Source organism: Corvus cornix, chromosome 2 (genome assembly GCF_000738735.6).
Source record: "Corvus cornix cornix isolate S_Up_H32 chromosome 2, ASM73873v5, whole genome shotgun sequence".
Classification (NCBI taxonomy): Eukaryota; Metazoa; Chordata; class Aves; order Passeriformes; family Corvidae; genus Corvus; species Corvus cornix.
In genome coordinates, this window is record NC_046333.1 from 135,009,924 (window position 1) to 135,036,264 (window position 26,341).

The following is a 26,341-nucleotide window of genomic DNA, read 5'->3' on the forward strand; positions in this document are numbered from 1 at the left end:
ACTTTGAAAAAGTTTTGCCCTGTGAAACGTGAAATAAAAATTCCTTTTCATAACATCTGCCAGCATACAGCATGTGCACACCACCAAAGAAAAGCACTTGCAGTGGTGCGTAGGATAGAGCTAGAAATTTGGCTAAAGAAGTGTTGTTTCGCTTCTGCTGGGAAAAATCTTCTGTAGTTCAGTGCCCAAATGATGCCTTAAGGTAAACTGGTTCAGTTTATCCACCTTTGAAGATTAAAAGACCTGAATAATTTCTGGAGGCGGGGGCTGGTTTTTTGGTTTGTTTTTGGCTTTTAACCCTGTGATCCCATAGATCCCATGGATTCACATCTGGCTCAGAGCAGTAAGCAATTAAAATTAGTGCTTAAACCCCACTTCCTCTGTTGACAGTGAAGAATATGCTACTTTTCACCTTTGAGATGATTTAGAAGTGTTAGTACTTACCATATTTTAGGAATAATTTTCATATTTCCATAGGTTTTTAAGTGACTCCAAATTTTTAAGGAGTATTTAGGAGTCTAAAAATGTACAAACCTTCCTAGGATCAGTTTAGTCTCTTCTCTTGAGTAATACTATTACTGTGACATAATAAAATATCCCACAGAAGTCAGTATGACGGGAAACAATATAGATCGTGGCACAGTGAATATTTTGCATTTTGATCAGCTTTTCTTAAAAATTATCTACTATAGAATCACTACAAAATTTAAAAAAAAAAAGCAAGGGAAAAGAAAATTTGAAAACCATCTGTGAAAAGAGAGAAGCACCCATCAGTATCTTATAAGGCTTTATCACATAGTGTCCAGTGGCTATTCAACAGGTATTTTACTTACTTCAGAGACCTGCTTTTGTTCCCTGCAGCACAGGGACCTTCATCATAGTCATACTTGTCATTGCTGAAGGGGGTAGAAACACCAGTGTAGGTATGCACTGATCTGCCTTTGAACTTCTTGTGTGTGATTTTGGTGACTGTCAACTACAGTCAGTAATGAGGGGATCTTATTGTCCATCTTCAGACTAAAACCTTGACATGCAAGCTTATCTGTGCTTACATACTCGAAAAGTAACAACCTGAAAGAATGTTATTCCTGTTTATACTCGCATTACTTGTGTCTTAAACCAAGTTTTATTACATTGAAGTTGATGAAGGTCTTGTATTCTTGACAAGAAGACAATTTCAGAATGGAGTTAGAAGGTTACTTAGTGGTCATCTTGATGAGCCTGCAGTTTTCTCTTAAGATGTTTAGACTGACATCAGATCTCTGCCCTGGATGATTCTGAGTCTAGAATGGAATCTTGATGCCAGTTTGAGTATATCAACATATATTTTGAATTTTCTTGCATTATAAATAGCCATGCTTAACACTGATTAGATCAAGAAGTGCAAAATGTTGTCTTCCAGCCTTTTACAAAGAGAAGGAATTTTGATAGTTAGGATGAACACCAAATATTCTTTTTGTTCCAGTGGTAATTTTCACTGGAAGTAAGATATGAATGAAACCATGTACCTGCTATGCTCACTAGTTTTCATATTTTTTAATAGCTTCTAGACTGGGTGTAGAAATTACTTAAATTGCTGGCATTAGCACTACAGTAGTAGGCTGCTAATTTTGTATTAAAATGTGTTGAAAGCCATCAAACCTTTTTGAAAAGTTTCTCTCTTGTCATGTCCCCATCCCTGCCACCCCCAGGAATTAGTTTTTTATACAGATTTTGTAGAAAACTCTGTTTTTAAAAGTATAAAAGTTTTCTGTAGATTAAGTCTCATGAAAGAACATAGTAGTACTTAGCTACACGATTTTCCAAGATATTTGAAAACCAATCTGATCTCCTTTTTTGCTGTGTAGTTCAAAGAAGATATTTCTGAGAATTTCTCATGTTGCAATTCCCACTCTATAGCTTTCTTTCAGTCAGATAATAGTGCTTAATTTTAAAATACTTGTCCCTGATGCATTTTTTTCAAAATATATCTGAAGTCAACCTATTTTTGTTCTAGTATTATTCATTTCATCTTACCTTTAATATAACTCACATGATGAAGTTTTTATTAATAACTTGTTGGTGATGATTGTGTTTTTGTCCATCGAGAATAATGATGATTTTTAAAGACAATTATCTATGATTTTAAAGACAATTATCAAAGTTTTGAGTCTTCTAGAGTACACATGTAATAGCCAGAGCAAAGAAGTAACGAACAATAGAAACATTAAAAAACAAGTTTGCTAAAATTTATAAATTAACATAATAAAAAAGATTAATCAATGGATCTACAACGCAGCATAGCTTAGTTCTATACAGCATGAGCCAAGCTCCAAAACAGTTTTGTATGTATTTGATTCTAACAAATGATATTTTCTTGGTACTGCAGTCTTTCATGTATATGGTCATAAATCAGATGTACAGGTCTAGAACAAAGTGCTCCCTTCGGTGTCAAGCAGTAGTAGGCTCTTCTGCCTTACTGTGTATTTGGCTCTGAGGCTTGAACCAAATGTGGCATATTTATGTTTGTATCTTATGATTGGAAGGCTGTGCCCCATGAAGTGTGAGATTTGAAAAGTATTTGGTTCTAGGCACAATGGTTTGTGAATGTCATGAGGACGGCTACAAAGCACGTGAGTAAGAGAACACCATGAGAGCCTGGCAACAGGGAAGAAAGCGTGCTTATTTTTTTGAAGACTGCTTCAAATTTCTCTTCACAAACTTTCCCTCTCACCATGTTGCTTTCTTTTCTAAGTTAAAAATCAAACCCATTCCCTTCATCTGGTATTACCTGTTTTGGTGAAGGCACAAAGACATTGGTTTGCATTGTGTGCTGCTCCCTGAAATTTGATATTGCTTGCCAGAGAAAACTGGAAGGACATCTGAGGACATTAACTGGCAACAGAATAACCCTCAAGGATATTCCAAGCCTGGATATTGATGATGAGAAAAAAATGCTGTTCTGAGTGTTTTGCTGGGACATCAAGAAAACCCTCAAAAGGGTACATAAAAAGAAAAAAAAAAACCCTGTATTTATTGTGCTAAATAAATAGCAATTACATGTTGGCAGTGTCATGATAACAATAGTTTCTCCAGTAGTATTGACATAATAATCTAATATTATTGATAGTCATAATATATGAATTGACTGTAAAATGTTCTAAGGTAAGGTATATTGAACCACTCTATTTGATGGCAGAGGAGAGGAGGAGGAGGAGGAAACCAAAGCATAGGAGAAAATTATTAACCAGTAAAAATGAATGTCTGCTTCAGCCTGTCATTCCATGGTCTGGTTTTCTTTCGCTGCAAATCTTTAAATATTTTCAAGTTCTCTGGCATGAACTGGGAGGAGAACCCACAATTCTTCTCCTCAATCTTCACCCACAGGTGTAGCAATATAATATAATGCATGGTGGCATTTCATATTATTGCAGACTGTAGACGTTTTAGTAATGTCTCTTCTATAAACGTGTCCATCTTGAAAATCTAATTATTTTTGGAACAATTTTTGTTACCATATGGCGTGACAATGTTATGCAGCCCGTAACAAGCAGTGCAGCGAGCTGTTTTTAGTGTTTCCTTCTGTATTACTAACCACGGCTAACCATTTTTATCAATATTGCTATTATATTTTATGCTTTGATTTCAAACCTCTTCTTATAAAAGTAGTCTTGAATTTGACACTGTTTAGTAGTACAACTCACTTGAGCTGGTTGTCTGTGTGTCTGTAATGAGTAACATCCACTTTTACCCCTACCTTAGTCCTGGATACTTCCTGTATTCCAAAGTGTCATGGGTTCCCTCTGTTTTTTTAGAGCTCCTGAGGTGTGACAGTCTCATGTAGTATTTTCTGTCACTTGCCTTTTTGATCCCTATGAAGCAGAAACTATATGCCAAATTCATTCTATATTCAGTTCTGCTCACCTTCGTACTGGAAGATGTAAGGAATAGCAGAGAAGAGTGCTCAGAGGATCAAGCAGTGAAATATCTGAGTAACTCTTAGACTGTAGTATGTGAGGAAGATTAAATTGTAAGAACACTTGCTTTTTAGTAAGGTGATAATTTAAAGGGTCATGACAAAAGGCTGTTAGTGTTTGAAGGTATAAACATCTGAAAAAAATGTGTCTTTAGAAGAGTTATAATGAAGAGGGATAAATTGAAACTGAGAAGGAATTTTTCCATGAGCATTAGGTAAAATGCTGTAAGTGACTTCTTTTCCATTAAGGAACAGTTGTTCTAAGGAAGATGTGTAAAAGCAGCATCTTGATCTTTAAAACTGAAATAGGCAAAGTATGAGCAATATCGGAGGATCGGTTCTGTGTTTCCAGATCAGAAGCGGCATGATATGATTGCCTTTCCTACAGGCCAAGTTAGGTGGTACCAAATGTGGTTAACTAAGCATTATTCTTCTAAGGGTACAGAGTACAACATTAAACAAAGTACTGCATTGGATTTTGTGTGATTGCTAAACACACATCTGCTTGTGCACGTATGAAGAATGTCATGGGAAGAGTGTCAGTGCAATTTTTCAAGGGTAGAACAGCAGCAGACAAGAGAAATGCAATTATGGCATAAAACTAAGGGGAAGATGGAGCGAAGACCTTGTCAAACCTTCCAAGACCCAGATGTGGGAAGTGTGGATTGCATTCCTGGTGCCTTGTAGTTTTGGTTTTTTTTTGTAACTGTTGCCTCAGTGCTACAAATGGTGCTAATGTCTGTGTATAATTAAAGTCTCGCTAGAGCACTTATTCTTGGTTTGATAGTTTTGGAGGATTTAAAGGATATTCTTCTTACGTTTGTTACCTGTAAGTCTATTTGATGCTGGGGTTGAAGTCTAAAGTAGACTAGAGTACTACAGAGAGTTCTATTGGTGTTAGTTCCTGCTAAGATAGTATGAGAAAATGTGCAGCATCTCCTGATATTAACACTGAATCACAGAATGTTTGAGGTTGGAAGAGACATCTGGAAGTCATCTTGTCCAACCCTCTGTTCACACAGGGTCACTCAGAGAGATGTGTTAGTAGCTATGGCAAGAGATTTTAAAAAGGGCAGTTATTTACTGGAGAATACTTTGACAAATGTGATTTTCTTTTTCATAAAGGGGAGCTATATTTGGCAAGAAGTCTTGGGGAAAAGAGTTTCAATTTATTTTGTCAATTAGTTCATATTTTGACATTATTTCATGATAAACCAATAGCAGTTTTGCATAATTGTCACTGCTCTTATTTGCATCGTAAAGTGACACAACCTTACAGTAGCTAGAAATGTTTTAACATGGTAATACAGACAGGAAACATTATGTTGTAAGAGCAGTGAAATGTTTCTATAAGTTATGCTATGTGTAAGGATTTAAAATACAAAATGATGAAATTCAGTACTAAAATTTATTAGCAGTGAGTATGTCAAGGATTAACCAAAAAAAAAAAAAGAAAAATAAGAATAAGACATAAAGAATAATATTCCAATCCTTTTTTTTTTTTTTTTTTTTAACAGTGTCTTACTGTACCAGAACTTTTCAAAGTATTTAGCTCCATGGGAAATATTTATAGGTGCGTGTTTCATCAGTTAAGGTACTTCTAAATACTTAGAAGCCAATTTCCTTTGGAAATCAGTATTTCATATTCAGTTTCTTAGTTTTCTTTTTGGCCAGCCTTAGCAATTTAAGGCTTTTCAGAGCATTCTGCAAATTTTGTGTAATAGAATGCTGCAGAGTGACGCAGCTGTATTAGTTGAACTTTGAAAAGCTTCTTTGAAGTGTAGAGTTTTAGTTGTAGAGTGAAGCTGGAACTTCCATGAACATGGAGGTGTTTAGTCCTTTAAGTGATAGAAAATAACAAATAACTCTTCTGGATTTCATTCCTAACAGGAAAAAAATTGGCTAATCCAAAACATAAGCCAGTCAAAGACATTTTGATAATCAAATTTTATTAGTAGTAAAGCCAGCAAAATTTTCAAGTGAGTAAGTTTACTGAGAGGACTCAGCCTGGAATAAGATTATCTTATTCGAGTTTGGCATGTAGAACAAGATATTAGGAAGGTTAAAAGTATAGGCAAAAAATGTTTTCGGAACTATTTGCTGTGAAAAAGAAAGAGGAGATGGGCTATCAGCTCATCATTGCCAAAGCATCCAATCGTATTATTCCATAAGTTGGTTTAGCAAAACAATGATCATGATAAGAGAAGAGAAGAATGAATTCTTGTTTTGATTTCATGCTTATTGCTTTGAGATTTGCATAGCCTCATAATAACACTTAGCAGCCATCTGGTTTCTGGAGGAAAAAACTTTTTCTTACTGAAAAGGCTAGGACATAACATGCACCATTTAAAAGCTCATTGTCTGGAAATGACATAATGACTTTCTGTTTTCAAATTATTAATTAGTGATTAACTCAGAAAACCAGCAGGTTATGCCAACTCTAGGGGACATACAATGTATTTTGTGCAACCTTGCAATTCCTACCAGTGCGGAATCAAATTAAAGTAGTAAAAATTGAGCAAAGATATTGAAGGACTCAAGTACATTGTAATATGCAGTTTCTTTTAAAAGATGTAGTTTGCTTATTTGTATTTTGGGGTTTATATAAATGTATAAAGATAAATAACTTTAAATGACTTATTAATACTGTCATTCAATAAATCCCATTCTGTATGTGACCTAGACTATGGTGTCATTATATTACGTATTCCTGAGATGTGATGATGAAAGTCAAGGATTTTCTTGGCATTTGTAAGATGCATATGATGATGACGGTTAATAGTCCGTTATATTTCTAGTTAACAAAATAAGTGCTGTAATACTGTTAACTCTTTAAAGAATCTTAAATAAACCACAAACAAAATACACCCTTAAAATTTCATCCTTATGGTGCATCATAGTAAATTACACCGTTATTGTAACTAATCATAAATGACAGTTTAGTGGGAAAAATGAGATCTGAATAGCCACAGAAAAGACATTATGCATTAATATTTCTTTGCTGTGGGTCCTCAGGTTGGGATCTGTACATGGGAGAGACTCTGCTAATGCCCAATTTTTGGCTTGTTGTGGCGAAATGCTACATTTTATTCTACCTGACTTTTTTTCAGATTATTTGATTTTTGTTAAAATATACACTATTATTTTATGTTACAATCTGATTCATTTTACAACCTGATCTAAAGATTTAATTCTAATTTGAGACCCTTCGGTTTTGTTCTGTGTATCAATAAACTCCCATTATGGGATTAAAAATAGCAAATCCCCTGTAGGTATTTAAAATTCAAGGCTCTAAGAATCTAGGTATACTGTCAGCAAGTTTTCTGATAATGCAAAACTGGGAGGAGTGGCTGGTACACCTGAAGGCTGTGCTGCCATTCAGTGAGACCTGAACAGGCTGGAGGGTTGGGTGGAGAGACACGTAATGAAGTTCAGCAAAGGCAAATGCAGCGTCCTGCACCAGAGGAGGAATAACCCCCTGCAGCAGTACAGGCTGTGGGCTGACCTGCTGGGAAGCAGCTTTATGGGGAAAGGACCTGGGAATCCTGCTGAAGAACAAGCTGTCCATGAGCCAGCAGTGCTCTTGTGCCCAAGAAGGCCAGTGGTGTCCTGGGGTGCATTAGGAAGAACATTGCCAGCAGGTTGAGGGTGGTGATCCTGCCCCTCTGCTCAGACCTAGTGAGGCACATCTGGAGTGCTGTGTCCAGTTCTGGGCTCACCGTTGAAGAACGACAAAGAACAAGTGAAGAGAGTCCGCTCGGAGGACTACGGAGGTGATGAGAGGACTGGGGCACGTCATTTATGAGGAAAGGCTGAGGGAGCTGGGCCTGTTTAGTCTGGAGAAGGGAAGACTGAGAGGGGAATCTTTTCAATGCACACAAATATCTTAAGGGCGAATGTCGAGAGGGTGGGGCCTGACTTTTCAGTGGTGCCCAGTGACAGGATAAGGGCCAATGGGCACAATCTGAAACCCAGGAAGCTTCATCTAAATGTGAAGAAAAATAGCTTTACTTTGTGGATGTCTGAGCACTGAAACAGGCTGCCAGAGAGGTTGTGGAGTCCCCTTCCCTGCAGATCTTCAAAGCCTACCTGGACACAGCCCTGAGCAGGTGAACCTGCTTTAGCAGGTCATATTATTGTCAAATTAAAAGAACTTCTATAAGCTGAATTACCATGCATTATAGTACATGTCTGTGAGATAAAGATCATCAAGTTTGTAGTTTAGTTAATTCCTAACTTCTCAACTTTCCTGATGCTTTAGAACTGGCAGTCACATTAAGCATGGTGTTTTTTACCATGTGAATCTGTTATATCACCTGCTGTGTTTCAAAGTTTTTCCTTTAAGTGTTGTCATTGTGTTATGTATCAGTTTAGGCGTGCTGACTGTTTACTGAGGGCTAACCCAAGTTGGCACTGAATTCTACATACAATCTTTGTAACTTTGATCATGTTACCAGAGATCAAATTTGGGCTGTCCTCAGGGGCTCCTTTTTTTGCAGTATTCTCTGTTTCACTTGTATTCGAAAAGACACAGCAGAAAAAAGCAATAGTAATTTGAAGAAAAATAGTACCCAGAGAGAGAAGTCGTGGGTTCACTACTGATTTCTGGACCTAAAAGTCCAGATTCCTTTTTTCTGCTTTTTGATTTAATTGCATGATGATGTACGGAGATGAGGACCAGTTTCCATCTGAGGAAATGCAGCCAGAAACAAAAGATGAACAGGAATAATCTGCAGCTACATACAAACTTAGAAAATATTAAAAAAACAGAAGAAAAAAGACCCCTTTATTTTCTATAGCAATATAGTGTGTCTTTGCTGGATGAGAAATTGTGAGTATTTTGTCTTGAAACTGGGGATGTAAAATTACAGTGAGTAATGAGTATGTATTCCTCTGATCCCTTAATGTACTTGATGTGAGGTTCCTCTTTCATCGTAGCTAACATGCTGGCCATTAAATACACTGTAGCAGCATCATTAGTGGCTTCAAAGTGCTCCTACTTGCATCACATTTTTCCCTTCAGCAGGTGAGTGAGAACAGTGATTAGCAAATACCAGTATGTGTCACTCACTACTCATGTGATTGCCAGTGAAGTCCTGTGTTTGGGGTAAGGGCAGCACTGGAGTTGGAAGCAGAGTGAACTTTTACTGCCTTCATGGCTGTGAAAAGCTTTCAGCTCCAAATATCACTTGGCTGTATGTAAGATAAAATTCATCCTGTTTGGGGTGTGATGTTTGAAACTGCTTTGCTGTAGCAGTATGTGGTGAAGGAGATGGGCTGCAGAGAAAGGTGCCCTGAGTAACAGGCGGTGTGTTACCTACAGGGCTGAGATCCTGAATGGTGAGATTAGGACATAGAAAGAATGTCCTCTTACTTAGCAGTATCACAGTTTGTTATGACTGGAGGAGAGGATTCACTGAAAATTTCTGGATCCTGAATCCTCAGAGGATTTCCCTGGACTGTTTAGAGCTGCATACCATAGATATTATATGACAGGTGTTTGTGTAGATTGGTTGGTGTAGATGTGTCTATTCCCTGATCTCTTATGTTGAGTTTAAAAAAAGAAACCTGCAGTAGTACAACAAACTGAAAAGAGAGTCTGGGTATTGTTCTAAAATTGCACCTTTAATTTTTATATACTTCATTCTAAGATGCAAGATGAGAGATTTTTCTTTATTAGAAAGGTGAATATCCAATCTTAAAAATACTTTATCTGTAGAAAACAATATGAACATGTTAAAAAAAAAGTTATAACTTTACCGTTTTTTCTTTTTACGTATAATTTTAGGGAAGGACACAGAATTAACAAGCCATCTTCTTACACAAGTGGTGCTTTCTTTTCCTGTTTTATTTTAAGCCTGTAGGTTTAAACATTATCATCATACTTTTCTAGCTAAAACAATACACTAGAACTGGATAATATTTTCATCAAAAGGAGCTGTGTATCATGGGGCAAATTAGATTGCCGTTATTTTTGAATCAGATTGCTAGTAGTTTCAAACATTGTTTTGTAAAATTTAGCAGATAGGAATCATACAGAAATAAATGATGGGTTTAAAAACTGCAAAATAGATCATTATTCAGGGTAAAATGCTTCAGGGACAATATTTCTGTGTAAGAAATCTTCCTTATTTATACTCTATTAAATTTAAGAAAACCACTGATAAACTACCATTGTAAAATTATTCCTAACATGAAAAGTTATCTAAAAGGATCACAAATGCATCTCTGAGAGCTTTATGTCCAGTGTGCTGTTTGCTTTGTAGGCATTAGCTAAAAATTCCCTTCAGGAAGATTAGAAATTGGTGCACTCTGGTGCTGTGGTAGTTCTGTGTTGCTGCTGTGATTTTAGTAGGGTGCTGAGTCAGAATACTCATCTTGTCACCTTTGTTCTCCTCTTTCTCCTCTTGTATCACCAGAAATACACAGAAGAGCATCTGCTGGGGAGCATCTGCTGTGCAGCTGTTACAAGTGTAGGTAGAATTAAGACATGTATTTTGGCATTAGCCCTACTTGAAAACTGAGGTCTGGTATTTAACTGCAAAGGTCTTGCAGTTCATGTTCTGTGCACACTTCCATGCTATTTTTTGAAATTAATGTCTTCCTAAGCATATTTTCAATGGTTCCTGTTTCATAATTTCACTTTTATTGATTGAAAATATTCTGGCCTTGGATCTAAGAGCAAACTGACCATGGGCACTGTCAATTTTGTTGTGGCCTCTTGGATAATGGTAAGAGAAAAGAAGACAAGAGGATAAATGAAAGTGAAGTTCCAAATTACTGGAACATTTAAAGGTCTTTGAAAAGTTCATATACAAGCACAGTTAATGCTGTCATGCACCGAAGTGCCAAAAGACCTAGCAGTGAAGAATATTAATCTACTTCAATAAAATCAAAGGGTTCATTTTTTTTTTTTTTTTTTGGTAAAGAAATAATTTGAATAAAATTTGACCCTTTCTACAATAGTCTGTGGGTCAAATTGAACCGACTATTAAAATTCTCTAATATCTTTCTTATATTACCATTTCAAAACTCAATTTAAATATTCACAGAGCTCCGTTTTTAATAAACTTAACAAAATTCAGGTAATTTCCTTCAACTTTCTTGATTGAAGGAAGGCAGTAGGTACAGATATAAAAAGATGTACAGCTACAAGCAAAACCTGAAATCAATTATATATAAGAAATAACATAACACATGGAAAGAAATTAATCAAAAGGAAAAAATTCTGCTATATGATTTTCTTGGTCTGCTACCTGCAGGCAAGGAACGTAAATGAAAAAAAAAAAAAATCAGCATTCTTCTTAAAGATAAGGGGAAAATTAATAAAAATGTTTCCTTCCTACCAGATTCCCTGATGCAACTTATGTTAAAAGTGAATGGCTGCAGGAAGAACTTACGTGTTTAAAAATCACTTTTTTTTCCTATGGAAATATATTTTTGTACCTTTTTCTTGCTGTTAAGCTGAATTACATCAGGTTGGTGTAGATTTATAGTGGCCAAAGAGCATTTCTTTTTCTTTCTCTCTATTAAGTTTGTCACTGAATCATGGTCATAAAGTTTCTCCCAGTTTGAAAGGGAGGAATGGTTCATTCTGCTTGGATGCCCCAATGAAGACGTAAGGAATTCCTTAAAACTTGGAGCAATCTTCCAATCTGGACAGAACTTCTGAAGTTCAGTCAATTTGCTAAACAGACTGGGGAGGTTCAATGTGCACAGGCAGTGCTGCATCTCAAGTATAGCTGAAAATGTAATAGAAATAACAGAAATAACTTAGTTAATAAGATAAATAACCAATAAACTGAATGGGCTGAAGAAGCCAGAGAAACCTCTAAGGAAGTCCTGTATGGAAAACTGCACAAGAGGAAGAGAACTCTGAATTATCATATGGTGTCTTCACTCCCATTGCCATATTTGAAATGAAATAAATTGAAACCTCTTTTGCATTTTTAGTATTCCTGACTGAATTTTTAGGAAAAAAGTTCCCTACAATGTGAAATTAATAGACGTGTTTGCCTGCTGCTTTTCTTATGTAATTGTTTCTACATAGGAGGAAATGTTCATGTTCAAACAGGAGAAAAATGGATTGATTTTTCTGAAGTTTTTCCCTCTGCAATCAGAGAGCATCACATACCTAGGTCTTACCATAAGCTAAGGATAATGGGCATGTGGCAGCATGTTTTCCTAGGAAATCCTGAATAGATCCCACAGAACATGCAAGGTGTCTGATGTTGATCCAGTCAATTTCTGGCTTCTGATTTATTGGAGTTGTTACTATTTAATGCTGCTAGTACTAATTATACTCATTAACCTCTCCCCAGCCACTCACTGTCAAGTATTGTAGGCTTTCTGAAGCATTCTTAATTTGTTAAGAGCACTGATTTATGTTGCCGCTCTGGGAAAGTAGGAGAGTACTGGTAAGTGAGAAGGAAGCTAACCACTTCACATTTTCATGAGTTAATTATTTCAATGATACTTTTCTACTATAGGATACATGCATTTTAAGTGCAAAACACTGCATGGGAAAGCATATAAGCATGTGCTTAATTTGAGCTTGCATTTAAGTGGTTTCATTAGGGCGAAGTCTGATGAATTTGACTATGAGAAATTATTACAGAACTTAGCCAGTTTAACGTTATTGAATTTCAATTATTTCATTACAGTTATAGTACCATAAAACTGGAGTCAAGCATTGATGGATCAGGACTAATGTGCTCAAGGGGTTCAATGCTCAAATTTGTGTTAAGAGGAGTGTTTATTGTAGCAAAAGTGTCTTTTGTTAAGTGAGTGTAAATCCTTTTCTGATGGTTCATTCTCACACTCTTATGTGCTGTTAAAATTCTTACAGTGCTGGTTTTGTTTTGTTAAACGTGGCCTGTCCTTTTGAGTGCTGAGGTAGCATCTCTTACTCACTATGTAATGATTGCCACTTAGCTAGCTATCTTTGTGTGCTTGCATCTATATGTATGCATTTACATTGCAGTATATGATATTTTAGGCATATTTATTTATTTAGCTAAAAATTTTATTAGTGCTAAAAAATAGGTCCTTGAGCGTCTGTAAATCTGGTACAAATTAGGGAGCACAGCTCAGATTTCCCCACACTGTGCTGGCAAGTAGCCTCAATCAGAAGTAATTTTCTCCATGAAGGCACATGCAGCTCACTCGTCAGCCTCTGCTCAGTAGATACTGTTATTTGTATCAAATTATATGTGGCGGTTTCTCAGAGTGGACTACTGTGTCCACTATGCCATACAGATTTCTACTACATTGACTACTTCGTTGCTGTCACTGGTTGTACTGTTTTCTACTGTGTCTTGTTTATCTGTGCTATTTGCAAAAAGAGTTGAGATTTGTATTCATATCAATAAATATTTATGAATTGGAGCAAGTACCAGGTGAGTAACTAAACTACTCAACCCCTCTTTTGTTGTGTACAACACGATTATTTGCTTGTTTTATAAAGGAGAAAGGTTTTTTCAGGACTTCATGCAAAATCCATGAGTTAATAGAGACTTAATTTGCCTCAGATTAAAGTACCCCCATTTAAGATTAGAAATTGAGGTTTTACCTAGTGTGATTGGGAATTCTTAACTATTTATCATGTATCTAGCTAATCTGAAGCATTTCAGAAACACCTCTCCTTATATTGCATCACATTCTTTTACAAACTGCTAATAGGAAAAGAATTGCTGAAATGAGAAGACAAACATCTAGACTATCTCTGGAATTAACTATTCACCTAAATTCTTAAACTGCTTAAGTTTGAAATTTTACTGCATTAATTATTAAAGAGTCTAATCATATCTCAGAGCTGTTTATTTTGGTTGTAAAGTCACACTTAATCAGCAGTTACTGAAAAAGATTTTTCAGCAGAACAGGGTGGGACCTTAACCCTGGTCCAGCTGAAATAAAAGTAGACATAGTACATGTTGTGCCACAAGTACTTAACAACATGATTAGTTTAAGTAATGGGAGTAGTACTATTAAATTAAATCAAAAATTTAAAAGAAATGCAGAAGGTAAAGCATGGTACTAAAGTAACTGATTAACCTGTATTTGGACTATTGAAGGTAATATATCAATATAATAACAACTGGGGGGAAAAAAAACCACTATCACAGAAAACAGTTGAAAGAAACTATTGTTTTTAAATGCATTTCTTTTGGTCTATATGACTCAGTATTTTAAATCAGGGAAGAAGTTGCAGTAGCTTTTGTCCAGGTTGTTCCCTAGATAAAAGAGCTAGTCAATGTTATAGACCTGTAAGTCTTTGAACCAGATAAATTCTTAGTTCTCTAGTTGATGTAATTTACTGGTACCAGCTAGAGGTTTTTGGTAGCTCATGACCAAATCAGGCAAACATAAGCCTGCATAGTTAATGTTTTTGCATTTGTCAAGAATATGTAATTCCATATACTCCTTATTGTGAGATTCTGAAAATGTGTTTTTATTTATTGTCTGTTTATGTACAATTAGATGAAGTAGTCAAGAATAGAGAATTTACTCTATTCCTAGTAATGGCTTTGGATTTTAGTGTTTTCTTTAACCCACTGTACGTTTGAGTGATAATTAAAAATGGCCACAGAAATCATTGATTTTGAGTTCCCATGAAACTAGCAACTCAGAAATACTTAATTTTGGTCTTATTCTTGGGAGTTGGTCTTACTCATGTTGAACAGTGCCTTACTCTTTAGTTAAAGTTATCAGTTATAAAATACCAGCTCTGGGCATGAGCTTAATGTATTTTGAAATTTAAAAAATGAAAGACAGCTCAACATGCATAAGACAGAATTTGTCCCAAAGGTCTAGTTGTAGATGGGTGAATTAGACAAGGCAGCAGCTGCCTGAAACCTGGAAAAATATTTATGCATGGATCCTCCAATTTCAGCAATAGTCATTGCTGGTGTTTGGGGTGCATGCTCTGATTCCAGCCCCCGTTAGGTAAAGCTCTGCTGTCTGCCCGTACGTGCCTCCATGAAGTTCTCTGAGTTTTGTACGTGGGTGGCACGTGCAAGGCAAAAGGCTCGTGTAAATGCATGCACACCTCTGATCTCCTTGGGGTGTGACAACATTTACATTTAAGTTTGCAAATGCTGGGACATGTAACTTTAGGAAATGTTACATACCTGTTCCTACATAGGATGTATCTATGGTGACATTAGTCAGTATTTTTTTTAGTCTAAGATTGATTTAAAAAATAAAGTCATGGCCAAAAAAATGACAGGGGTTTGAACAAGCACTGTGGAGCTGGTGTGTACATGGTATTTCTTCTCCTTTCTTGGGAAGAGTGTCAATGGAAATTATAAGGCGTGTTTCCATGACTGCTGCAAATGAAAGCATAGCAACTGCACTTCTTTTCCTTTCCTAATTAACATACAGTGATGATTAGCTTGCTGATTACGTATTGGTGACCTGATCAAACAAACTGGTTTAACATCTAGAAACAGACCTAAATGTCATGTATACATGCCAGTTGGATTACTTTCAGGTAAATTGCTTTTGCTGTATTTTGTAAGACGCATTGTAAAAGTCAATAAAAAAGAGCAGGAAATTGACTTTCACTGAAAATGTTGGCTGAAGTTTAAATTTTTTCCTCAGATTTAAAATACTTGGAAAATTTATTAGGCTTATAGCTGCTCCTGAAATGATGCAAAATATGGTGTTAATACATTTTTATATGTTGCAAAAACTTATATTTCCCTAAAATAGCATATTTTTTTCTGAGTTTATTTATCCAGGTGTTACTAGGAGTGCACACTAGTAAATGGCTCACACCAGACAAATGTCACGTATTAATAATAAAATGAAATTTGAACAGTATTTCTGATAATTTGTGCAGAACCCCTTGTGCTTTCATTTCCTGAACCTGGACACGCGTAAGGTGCCTGGAGTGCCCATGTTCAGCTGCAGCGCACTGTTCCAGCCTGTGCTCGTGCTTTGTTCTCTGTTCCGTACAGTGCCATAGCCACTCTTCATTCCCTGTGCATATGCAGTTGCTGGATTTTTTCCCGGCATGGCTGGAAGGTGCAATTAACAGTAATGGATACTTTGATAGTGAGAATCTTTATTTCTTCAGCCATAATAATAGCCCCTTATTTTAGGAGCTATATTGTTGAATGACAGCTACTGTTGGCAAGTATGTGTCTACAAAAGTGGGTTCATTTGGTCAGATTCTCAGCTGGCACAGAGAGTCATATTTCCATGAAAGATAGTAAGCTATATTAATTTATGGAATCCCAGCTGGGAATCTCAATCAATTTCAATAAAAAGTAACCATCATATTCCTCTGAAGCAAGAATTACACAACCTAGCCTAAAGTGAATTTTCCTGTTTTAATAAATGTAGGTAGTCACTGGTTCGTAATAAATTACATAAAATTAGAGTGTAGTCAATATTTGATTTCTTTAAAAATTTATTCCTTCCTTTTCATTGAACACAACAGAATCATTTATGTATTGTATCTTAGCATGATAGATTATATAGGAATAGTGTATTTAATACCATAAAACTATCATATAAATACAAATCACATTTTTTTTCATTAGCTAGCTCGCTTTCATTTTGAAGAAGAAATACTCAGTCAATTATAAATGAGGCTGTGCTTTCATTGGAGAGTGAAATACATAATTTTTTTCCAACCTCAACCATGTATAATGAAATCTCTCTTCTGAAATCCAGTCTTAAGATGGATTTTGAAACATACTGACATTTAATAAAATCTTCGTTAAATTAAAATATGTTCAGTTATTTCAAATCTCTATTTAAATCTAGGGTAAAATTCTACATCCTGCACAAGAGATGTCTTTAGCAAATAATTACTATTAACCAAAGATTTTGAAGTGTGTGTATATGAGAAAGATTTTAATTTTTGAGTATATTCTAATTGATGACTTTGGTGCTGTGTTATAATCTGTCTGGTGCTGTCTCTTCGAGAGGATCTGTAGCAGTAGTATCTCTAGGTAACTAGAAGAAAAGTCAAAGACCTCAGACTACCACTTCAAATTCAAACTCATGCCCTGTTTCTGTAACTAGTTTATTTTTTAGGAGCCCTGGTCTGGTAGTTTACCAGGATATTTGTTTGGCCTCTGTGAAATGAACAAATAGTCTCTTGACCACTGTCCATGGGCTGGGAATCTGTTAAGGAGTCTGGCATGAATGATCATAGATACCAGGGGCTGGTTGAAGCAAAATAGCAGAATAAACTGAAGTTTGTGCTGTCAAAACCTTTGTAGTGTTTCACTGTTGTCAGTACTTTTAATTTGATTAACAAAGCTTGTAAAAGAACATTTTAAGTACTGTAATTCAGCATCAAAAACAATCACTAACAAACAAGGCTCTTCACTGTTTATGTTGTTTTACAAATACAGCTTTGATTTCCACTGTTAAAACTGTCTGTGTTTAATAGTAGAGCCCAATGAATAATGAAAAACCTCCATGTGTGAGTATTATTAATACATATTATTAATGACACTTTGCTTATCCTGAAGTCATCAGGAAAAGTCACTTTCAATTTAAATTTCCATAAAATGTTATTTTTCCAATTCTAATAAATGCTGTACACAGCTGTGAATGGAAAAACTAGCCAAAGAAGGCCAGTTAAAAGTTCACTGAGGTTTTATTTCACATTGTCCTGTTAGATCGTTTTGCCACAGTGTTCCTGATTCTTTTTTAAGGGCCCCTTGAAGATGCTACTGAGGATGAAGAAGAAGAGTGCCTGTCTGAGGAAAATGATACTATCTCAAAAGAAGACTTTCCATTGGAGGAAAGCTTTTCTGCAGAGTTTGAGCCTGAAAATCTGAGCTGTGAAGAAGTGGAATACTTTTGTAATAAAGGTAATCATTGTAGCCAGCCTCTTGAGAGAATATTGGCCAAACTGTGTCCAGCTGGTCAAAGAGATTTTTTGGTTTAAAATGTACAAAAAGCCCTATTATTATTACCTTAAAAACAGGAAAAGGAGTCATTTGTGAAGTTAAGTCTGGTAAGGGATAAATATTTGAGTATGTTGAAAGACACTTTTCAGGGACAGGAGTCATCTTGCCTTAATGTTTTCCTCCAAGTGTTATTTTCTACATATTTAACTGTAAAGAACAGACCCCAGAAGTCAATTATTACCAGATCTGAAGCTAGCAATGCAGCATGTCTGTTCATTGCTTCTCTGCCTAGGAAACATTGCTAGGAAAACAGATTGTGTCTGTAGATTCTACGATTAAAATAGAGCTTATTATAGAATTTATTATGCATGGTGGAAAACTAGTGATTTGTGAAAGGATAACTTTTGTAGTTGCAGATACCTTTTTGGTGCACTTGTTACTTGCAAATTATTGAAGATTGAGGTACTTTAGCATAAGACACAGCAATTCATTCTTACCATTCCAGTCTGCAAGGTTGTGCTGCTTCCCAATCAGCTGACAGAAAAACACACTATTGTTACTTAGAACATTGACTTAACCTTCTTCCTGCCAGATATCCATTTGATTGCTCTATCGTTTGTCTTCTGGAGGTAAGGATGCCCTATCAAATAGCTGAAGTTGTTGTGGTGGTGTTCTTCTGTTAGTCCACGAATCCCTCGGGCATTTGGATGTTGATGGTTTCTCTGTCTTTCTGCTCTTTCCCAGATACTGACATATAAATAAGTTACCATTTTTTCATATGATAACTTGGTATGTTGCTGGTTTTGTATTATTTTCATCTCTCTTGGACAAAGTCAAATAAATCGGTTTGACGAGTCAAGTGTTCTGACTGCAGAATATTGGTCCTTCCTAGAGAGTCTTCAGTCATCAGTGGCAAAGGCATTGCAGTGTATTTTCTACATGTCCTCTATGGAGCTTGCATACTTTTTACAAAATAATTTACTTTTGCGTTACAGGTTCTTGATACTTAGTAAGCCACCCTAAGAGATCAAAAGAGTTTAATTGATAGTTTGGAGTTCAGCTGCTAGAAATCTTACGGTGAGGAGAAACCAGATTATGAATAGGTTCTTTACCAACAGAAAGAATTTAGTACTATTATAACTGCGACATGAACACCTACTACAATTACTTTGTGTTCACATGCCTTTCAGAAAGACACCATTTTCCTTAGGTGGTAAAATGTACTCCTCCTGCTATTCTGCTATTGGCAGTACTAAATAAATATTTAAACCACTGTGTGCATAATTGTTATACTGGCGTCTCTTGAATTCCTCCTGTCAGCAGTGGAATATTATGTCCCACTATTAGTTCATATCATATCAGTTTGATTTAGTTACCTCTCTGTATTTCTTACTGCATTTCCAGGGCCTACCAGTGGAAAATACTATGGTTTTGGGTGAAATCAAGAAAAAAAATTTAATTTTTTTTTTTTAAATAGTAATCAATATTGCAAATTCACATTGAATTTCAATTTATCTTGGATCTTCCCTTTAAACAAAAATCTTTCAGGGAAAGCAGTGAATCCAGGCCATTGTATTAAAGAAGATCAGGCATCAAATGGGAATCTGAATCTTGATTATGTTGATTATATGTTTTATTAAGAACATCTGCTGATTCTTCAGGCTAAATACCTTCTGACTTCCCAGCAGTTCATAAGTGTGTTGTAGTTATAAAAGAATCTTAAGTCTCTCCAGTGCAACTGCTGCAGAAGAAAAGTTGAAAAGAAGATTTCTAAGGATCAAGGGGCACATAAAATTTCTAATCTACCTCCAGCTGAGGCAGTGTGACAAAAAGTCCCACTTTGAAGCAAACTGGGAATATCCCTGGAAACGGATGGAATGGGAGACTAGAAATGTGCTGGGTTTTTATTAATGTCTCAACTTCTGTGGAATGTCCTACTTCTTCAGGGTCACATCTTAAGTGTCATTAGCATGAGGCTGCCAATGTTTTTCTGAAGATAAACCCTAAGAAGACAAAACTAATCTGGAAAGCAAATAAATTTCTTTTGTGTCTTTTTCTTAGTGAAAGGGTTTGTGACTCTATTATATAGTAAATACTAAAAATGAGACTAATTCTCACTGGGTTTTTTCATTAATCTGTTAAGAATTTGTGGCCTTCTGTTCTTCTTTGTAGTGTTTCAGCATTGAAACTAAAAGATGGTATGAGAAATAAGCTACTTTTTTTTCCCTAGAAATATTTTTTAACATCATGAATGAAAATTCATTAAGAAAATGAAAAAGCTTGAAAATGAGTTGTGTACCAAATAGGTTAGAGAACAAATAAATGCAGTCTAATTTCTGCTTTTGGGGCCTGAGTTTTGATTTGTTTTCTGCTCTTTGATAGTATTGGCAGCCTGTAAATGACAAGTATTTTCAAATAAGGAAAAAATCAGTGTAGATCTGTGTTTTCTCATGCAACAGGTTTTCTTTTCCCAGAAATATATTGGAGCTGACATGGGAATCCATTATGCTATCTCTGAATTCTGCCCTTGCTATCATGGACCATTAAAGGTTCTAGAAAGTAAAGGTGTTTTCTTGGATATAAATTTTATCTGTCCTGTCTCCCTATTTCCCTCCCCTGGGGCTTCTTCCCAGCTGACCCAGAACAAGAGGACAAATGAGTAGCGGGGCTTCCTGCAAGAATCAAGAGGCATGGGGAACAAGTGGCACAGCTGTTGGGGATGAGGTGTTTGTGAGGCTTCATCCATGGTATGTTTTTTATACTTACCCAGCTCTGTAAATTCAAGTACCACCTAAAACCAGAGGCTTTTTACTATCCAAACTAGGTACCAAAGGCAAAAATTTACTGAAGTCACAATTCATTCTGAGGAATGAGAATAGAGGACTTACAGGTTCACAACTTGGTAACTTTGGTTTTTTGACTGAAGAGATTTTCCTGTCAGACTGTGCCTAATGGTATTATAAGCAGAGAGCAGTCCCTAACTGTCTAAATTGCAAACAGGAACCTTTATAAAGCCATACTTGTCATTCCCACCTTATTAATTTGGGTTTGTGAGATAGATTCAGCAGAATAGTTGCCAGAATTAGAAGGTGAAGGCGAAAGCCTCTGCAAAGAGTGAAGCAAATTAATCACATTGATTGAGCTACATGTCATTTTACAACTTCTCAGTTTTCAAAATTTTGACTTTCTGCTATTACTTTTCCCTTCTCCTTTTGCTAGTTAATGGCTTTTATGACAAGGAATTCAGAAAATTCCTCTTCTCCCACAATTTTGCAATACCACAAAATTAACTTTGCTGCATTTGAATGTTTATTCCTATGTGATCTTCATTTACTCTCAAATGTGAGGAAGTGTACAACAGTTTAAGCATGTAAATATTCAAAGCTGAAGTGGAAATTACCAACCTGCTATTTGTCAGGGATTGCTTTAAGCTTACAACTCTTATTTTTTAACCTTTTGGATGAAGAGCTTCATTATAGATGGTAGCTAAGTTTGATTTGTTTGCAGTTTTTGACAGTGGGATTAGGAGAAAGGGAGTATTTTGGAAACAGGACAGTGGTGTTCTACTACAAAGCTGCGCTGATCTCTATCTTTGAAGTAGAAACAAACAACTTTGTAGAAGGTAGCCTTGATGATAGTTCATTACATCTTGTCAGTTTGAAAACAGGCTTTGAAAATTGCTGTTTATGTTTAGTTACTACAAATTGATGTATTGCCAATAAAGAGGGTATCTGATGATGCTGTCCACACAAAGCTTGTATTAGCCTGGAATCTCCCTTGATGAATATGTTTTTTTTTTTAATGTCCAGATAGTGGGTATCTGGAATCAGAGTCTGTATCAGATTAAGATTAGTTCAGATTAAATACAGATATAGAAAATTTATTACTTAAATGTCAGTATTTCAGCAATCTAAATAAGGAGAAAGTAGCCTGTCTCCCATGTAGAACAGGGATAGGCTGGATTTGGAAGCTAGGAGATATGACATAAAGATTAAATTTTGTCTACTGTAGGTTGGAATAAGAAAAAAAGGTAATGCTAACAGAGATGTGAAGAAATGAGCTGGAGGCGTGATAGGGCTAGTAATTGCAGAAGGGCAGATAGAAGGGGAAAAACATCAGAACAGTACAAAGGCCAGGTTGAAGGTGATGGGATGAAAACCAAAGTTCTAAATCAAGTTCATTTGTGAGGTGAGATAGTTTATGGTTGGTTTTCGAGTCTCTGACTACTGTCATCTTGCTTAGATACCCTCAGGAAAAATAAAATGTTCTTGTCTGTTACTTGGAAAGTTTGCTGTGCTCATATGGTGACATCTTTTACTCTCCATAAACAGGAAGGAGAACAGGAGCCTTGGTGACTTCATAGTGGTGGAAACTGGCTAAGCAAATTACAGTTCCTTCCTAGCAGAAGTGTTAAATGAGGGTTTAACTTTCAAAGGAAAATTATCTTGAGCAATATGAGAGATCACTTGAGATTAGTAGATAGTTAAGTAGCTGTGTTCACAGAAGAGGCAAGAGAAGAAAATGGAGGTGGTGTATAATCAAAGGAGAAAATGTTGGACTGTTGCCAGAAGAAGGAGGTAAATGAAGGAATGTCCATATCTGATAATTAGTGAAAGAAGGCAGGTTTATTTCTTGCTGCTTGCCAAGACAGTTATGTCAAATTCTCCTGTTCACTGCTTGTAGTATGGCTATTGCTCTTGCTCCTCACGTTGTAGGATTTCCATAGTTACTTCATCACAAGGCAACATTGGCATCAGCCCTCAGTGGAAGGAGATTCAGTGGCCTTAAAACTCCTGGTGGGAGATGGGAAGGCAAATGGCTTCTGCTTCCCAGTGTTAACTCTGCTTCAGTTGGTGACATTGGGTGATAGCGGGGATACATGAGGTGGGGTGGAGAGTGATTGTTTCAGGATGCAATGATTTTAGGATCTATAACACACACTGCTGTGTATGTTTGCAGCGATCTCTGTAGCTGGTTGAGTGGTTCGAGTTCCTGATACATTGGTTACCTTTATTTGTGGGGGAAGAGGGAAATGAGGGGAATCCAGTGCAGTCTGAAACTCATATGCAGTTCTAAGTCAGCAAGAAGAGAACTCAGGGAATATATGGCCTGCATACTGAGTGTGTACCTGGTTCTATGTTCTCATATTCTGCTTGGGCAGGAAGGGATGAGTTCCAAACCTGAACTAAGTTTTCTGCTCGTGTACATATACTCATGTTGTTGCTAGCCTGCCAGACCAGCTTGGGACTGGAATTTTTTATGTTAAATCATGTGACCTGATTGTGCAGCCAGGCTTGAGATTCAGAGAAACAGCTGCAGTGTGATTCCTCATATGAGAAAGCATATACAAAGCTAAGTTTGTCGGTGTATTCATCTATCCCTTCGTACTTCATGTGCAAAGCTATCATGCTGCCATCTATAGTACCAGCCAAACTCTTAACACCCTGAAGATGATTTCTGTGTGTCCCTTTTTCCTCTGGAGTATGACTTTGTGTCTGTGTGTATGCCTGTGTGCATCTGTGTACATATTCCCTACTTCTTTCATGTTACAGATGTAGTGACTAACAATATGCTTGCTCTTTTCTGCTTCTACATCAAACAGTAGATTTTGCTCACTTTTCTTTATTTTTTCCCCATTTTTTTAACCAGAAACCTTTTAATATTTTTTTTTTCCTTTTCAGTAATGGATTTCATTCTACACTTTTGCTGTAGCAAGTGGAAGTAGGATCAGCAGAAGGCAGCTATACCGTAATCACTTTGAGCTCAATAAGGAGATCTTTACAGGCAACTTTGTTCTTATTTCTTAACGGGATTAAGAAGCTCAGCTCTTTAAATTCTTGCATATAACACTGACATTTCGAGGGTGTGTTTGGACCAAGGAGTTCAAAGGGAAGGAATAAAAAAGAAAAGCCAATATGACTTTGTTTTTTACCTTGCTGCAGGAGCTGTTTGTGCAAATCGCCTATAAGCTTATTGACCTGAATCTTTGACTCCTTGTTTTCTCTGGATTTGGCTGGAGTGTAGACACTGATAGAGCACTGATAGAGGTGATTGCACAGCCCTCGGCTTTGCTTGGCACCAGACACCCCCCCTCCCTGCACCTGACATTATCTTTCCCTGGCAATACTTCTGCTGGAGCTCATATTCCTTTAAATTCTTTATATTTATTTTAATTCATTACACTTGATTTAGGTAGGCTTTCTGACTAAATGAAGGATACTTTCATTCTTTTTGGTAATCAGAGACAGAAGAGGGCATGTATCTATTTTCATCTTTTAGGATAACTAGAATATGCATAAGAACACACAGCACTGCTCCCTCCAAAAATGCAACAGTTACCTCCTATTGACTTGTGTGCATGTTTGTGACACTGCTGGATTTTCATGTTCCCCAGAGTAAGGGTTCCCTTATGTTTATCTGTATCATATTCATCTGAAACGACTTTAGAAGACAAGGCTGGGGGACCTCATCAGTCTCTACATCCACCTTGCAGGAGGTTGTAGTGAGGTGGGGGTCAGTCTCTCCTGCCATGCCTGCAGTGAGAGGATGAGAGAAAATGGCCTTAAGCTGAGGCAGGGGAGATTCAGATTAGATATTAGGAAAACATTTTTCACCGTTAGGCATTAGCATGGTCAGGCATTGGAATAGGTTGCCCAGGGAGATGGTGGTGTCACCATCCCTGGAGGTGTTCAAGAGGTGTCTGGATCTGGCTCTGGGTGATGTGGTTTAGGGGTTACAGTGACAGTGCTGGGTGAACAGTTGGACCTTATGATCTTCAAGTTCCCTTCCAACCCTGATGATTCTATGATTCTAATGTTCCGTAGTTTTTGTCAGATGCTGAATATAGACAAAGAAACAAAGGGGCTTCTCTGATAATAGCCTTTGAACAATGCTAAGTCAGAATTAGATTGGATCCCAGCAGGATGAAAGATCTTTTTCATCTGAATATCAGCATTTGCCTTGTGCTTTACCTGTTATGATTTCTTATTCTTTCCTGCTACTGGAGCTCAGAGGATCACCTGTTTTCTTGCTAGAAGGGAAAAGAGATATCTGAAAAGGTTTGAGTGACCTTTTTTTTTTCCTTCACCATTCACTAGAGAGCATGTAAAGGCTTCCAAAAGAAAAAGTACAAGATTGTCTATTCTATACTTCTCTTTATTTACTGCTAACCCATGTTTAAACCTGTCATGCCATATTTTCAGTCCAGCTGAAACCTATGTAGGTATTGACATCAACTTTAGTTGGATAAAAATTTGACCTAAATTGAACACACAAACCCTTCTTCTAATCAAGACATTAAATAATTGGTCATCAAGAAGAAAATTGTATCTCAAAAAGAAACTAGAAAGCTATGTTTCAAGAAATAAATACAAAGATCCAAATAGAAAACATTATTTTAACTGTATAGAATTAAAAAGTGAGAGAAACACTTAAACAGCTTACTCAACTTTAAGCAGTTTATCAAAGCAACTCCAGCCTTTTCAGTCAGCACATTTTGGTTTTCTTAAGAACAATGAAATTCTGAATTCTATCACAGCAAGGGATAGAATTCACGAAGGGATTATTTGGTTACAACAAGTAGTGTAATGTCCTCTTTCTAGAAAGTCACAAAACTTGAATTGACTTAATTTTGAGATCAAATTTGACAGAATATGGATTGCAAATTAATAAGGGTAATCTTCTTTAAAACATGAAATGCACAAATGACAGTTTCATCACATGTTCTTAGTTCATGTGTACTGTACATCTGTTTCTAATTTTATTTATAATGAAGGTCCATTTTGTCTCTTTTTTGTCTGATTTGGTGTTGTCGTGGTCTAGCATGTTTGTCCTTGACACAAAAATTCTGAATACTTTGGAAGAGTTCTAAGACATGGCTGAAAAAATTCTTGTCAACCCAGGCCCACAAAGCAGACTTGCTCACAGGTTGTGTACTATATGGGTATATTTGCAGTAATTTAACTCTGAAAGGATCAGTAAAAATAAATTAAGCAAATGCCACATTTATGACATCGTTAGATAAATATTGGTAAGAAAAATATTACTGCTGGATAGAGAAAAAGAAGCATGTATTTATGACTGCTAAGTCTTTTTCTTGGGTTTGACTCACAGAAGCCTAGACTGCTTTTGAAATCATGTGTAATACAACATGTATGTGGAAACATGCCTGTAGTGATAGGGAGTTGGCTGCTTTTGATATTGAAGCATCTGAAGTGTTGATTATTTCAAATAAAAACCTCCAGTTGTTTTCAACAAGGTAAATTAAAATTTCACTGTGTAGGAACAGATACCTATTGCTATTCATTATGTAGTCATGTGGAAATCACATAAAAACTGGATTTGTATATGATAATGATTTTACCTGTAAAGTATTACATGAGGTGTTCTTGGTTGGATGAAGAATTTTTATAAGAGATGGAATATTTCTGCAGTAGAGATGGAACAGAATTGTTATATAATTAAATTGAAATATGAACTTGAAGAAGAGCCTTCAAACTTAGAATTTGAAACT

At 36.3% G+C, this 26,341-nt stretch overlaps 1 protein-coding gene across 2 annotated transcripts in view; it reads left to right on the forward strand.

Annotated features, from left to right (window-relative positions):
* The window catches only part of ZFPM2 (zinc finger protein, FOG family member 2), a 305,880-nt gene that overhangs the window by 39,616 nt on the left and 239,923 nt on the right, over positions 1–26,341 (forward strand). The window contains exon 2 of one of the 2 annotated variants that reach the window (XM_010404866.3): positions 17,632–17,790. The exons of the other annotated variant lie outside the window; for it this stretch is intronic. Coding sequence (XP_010403168.1) covers positions 17,632–17,790 — 159 coding nt within the window. The remainder of the gene's footprint in view (positions 1–17,631; positions 17,791–26,341) is intronic. 2 annotated transcript variants of the gene reach the window in all.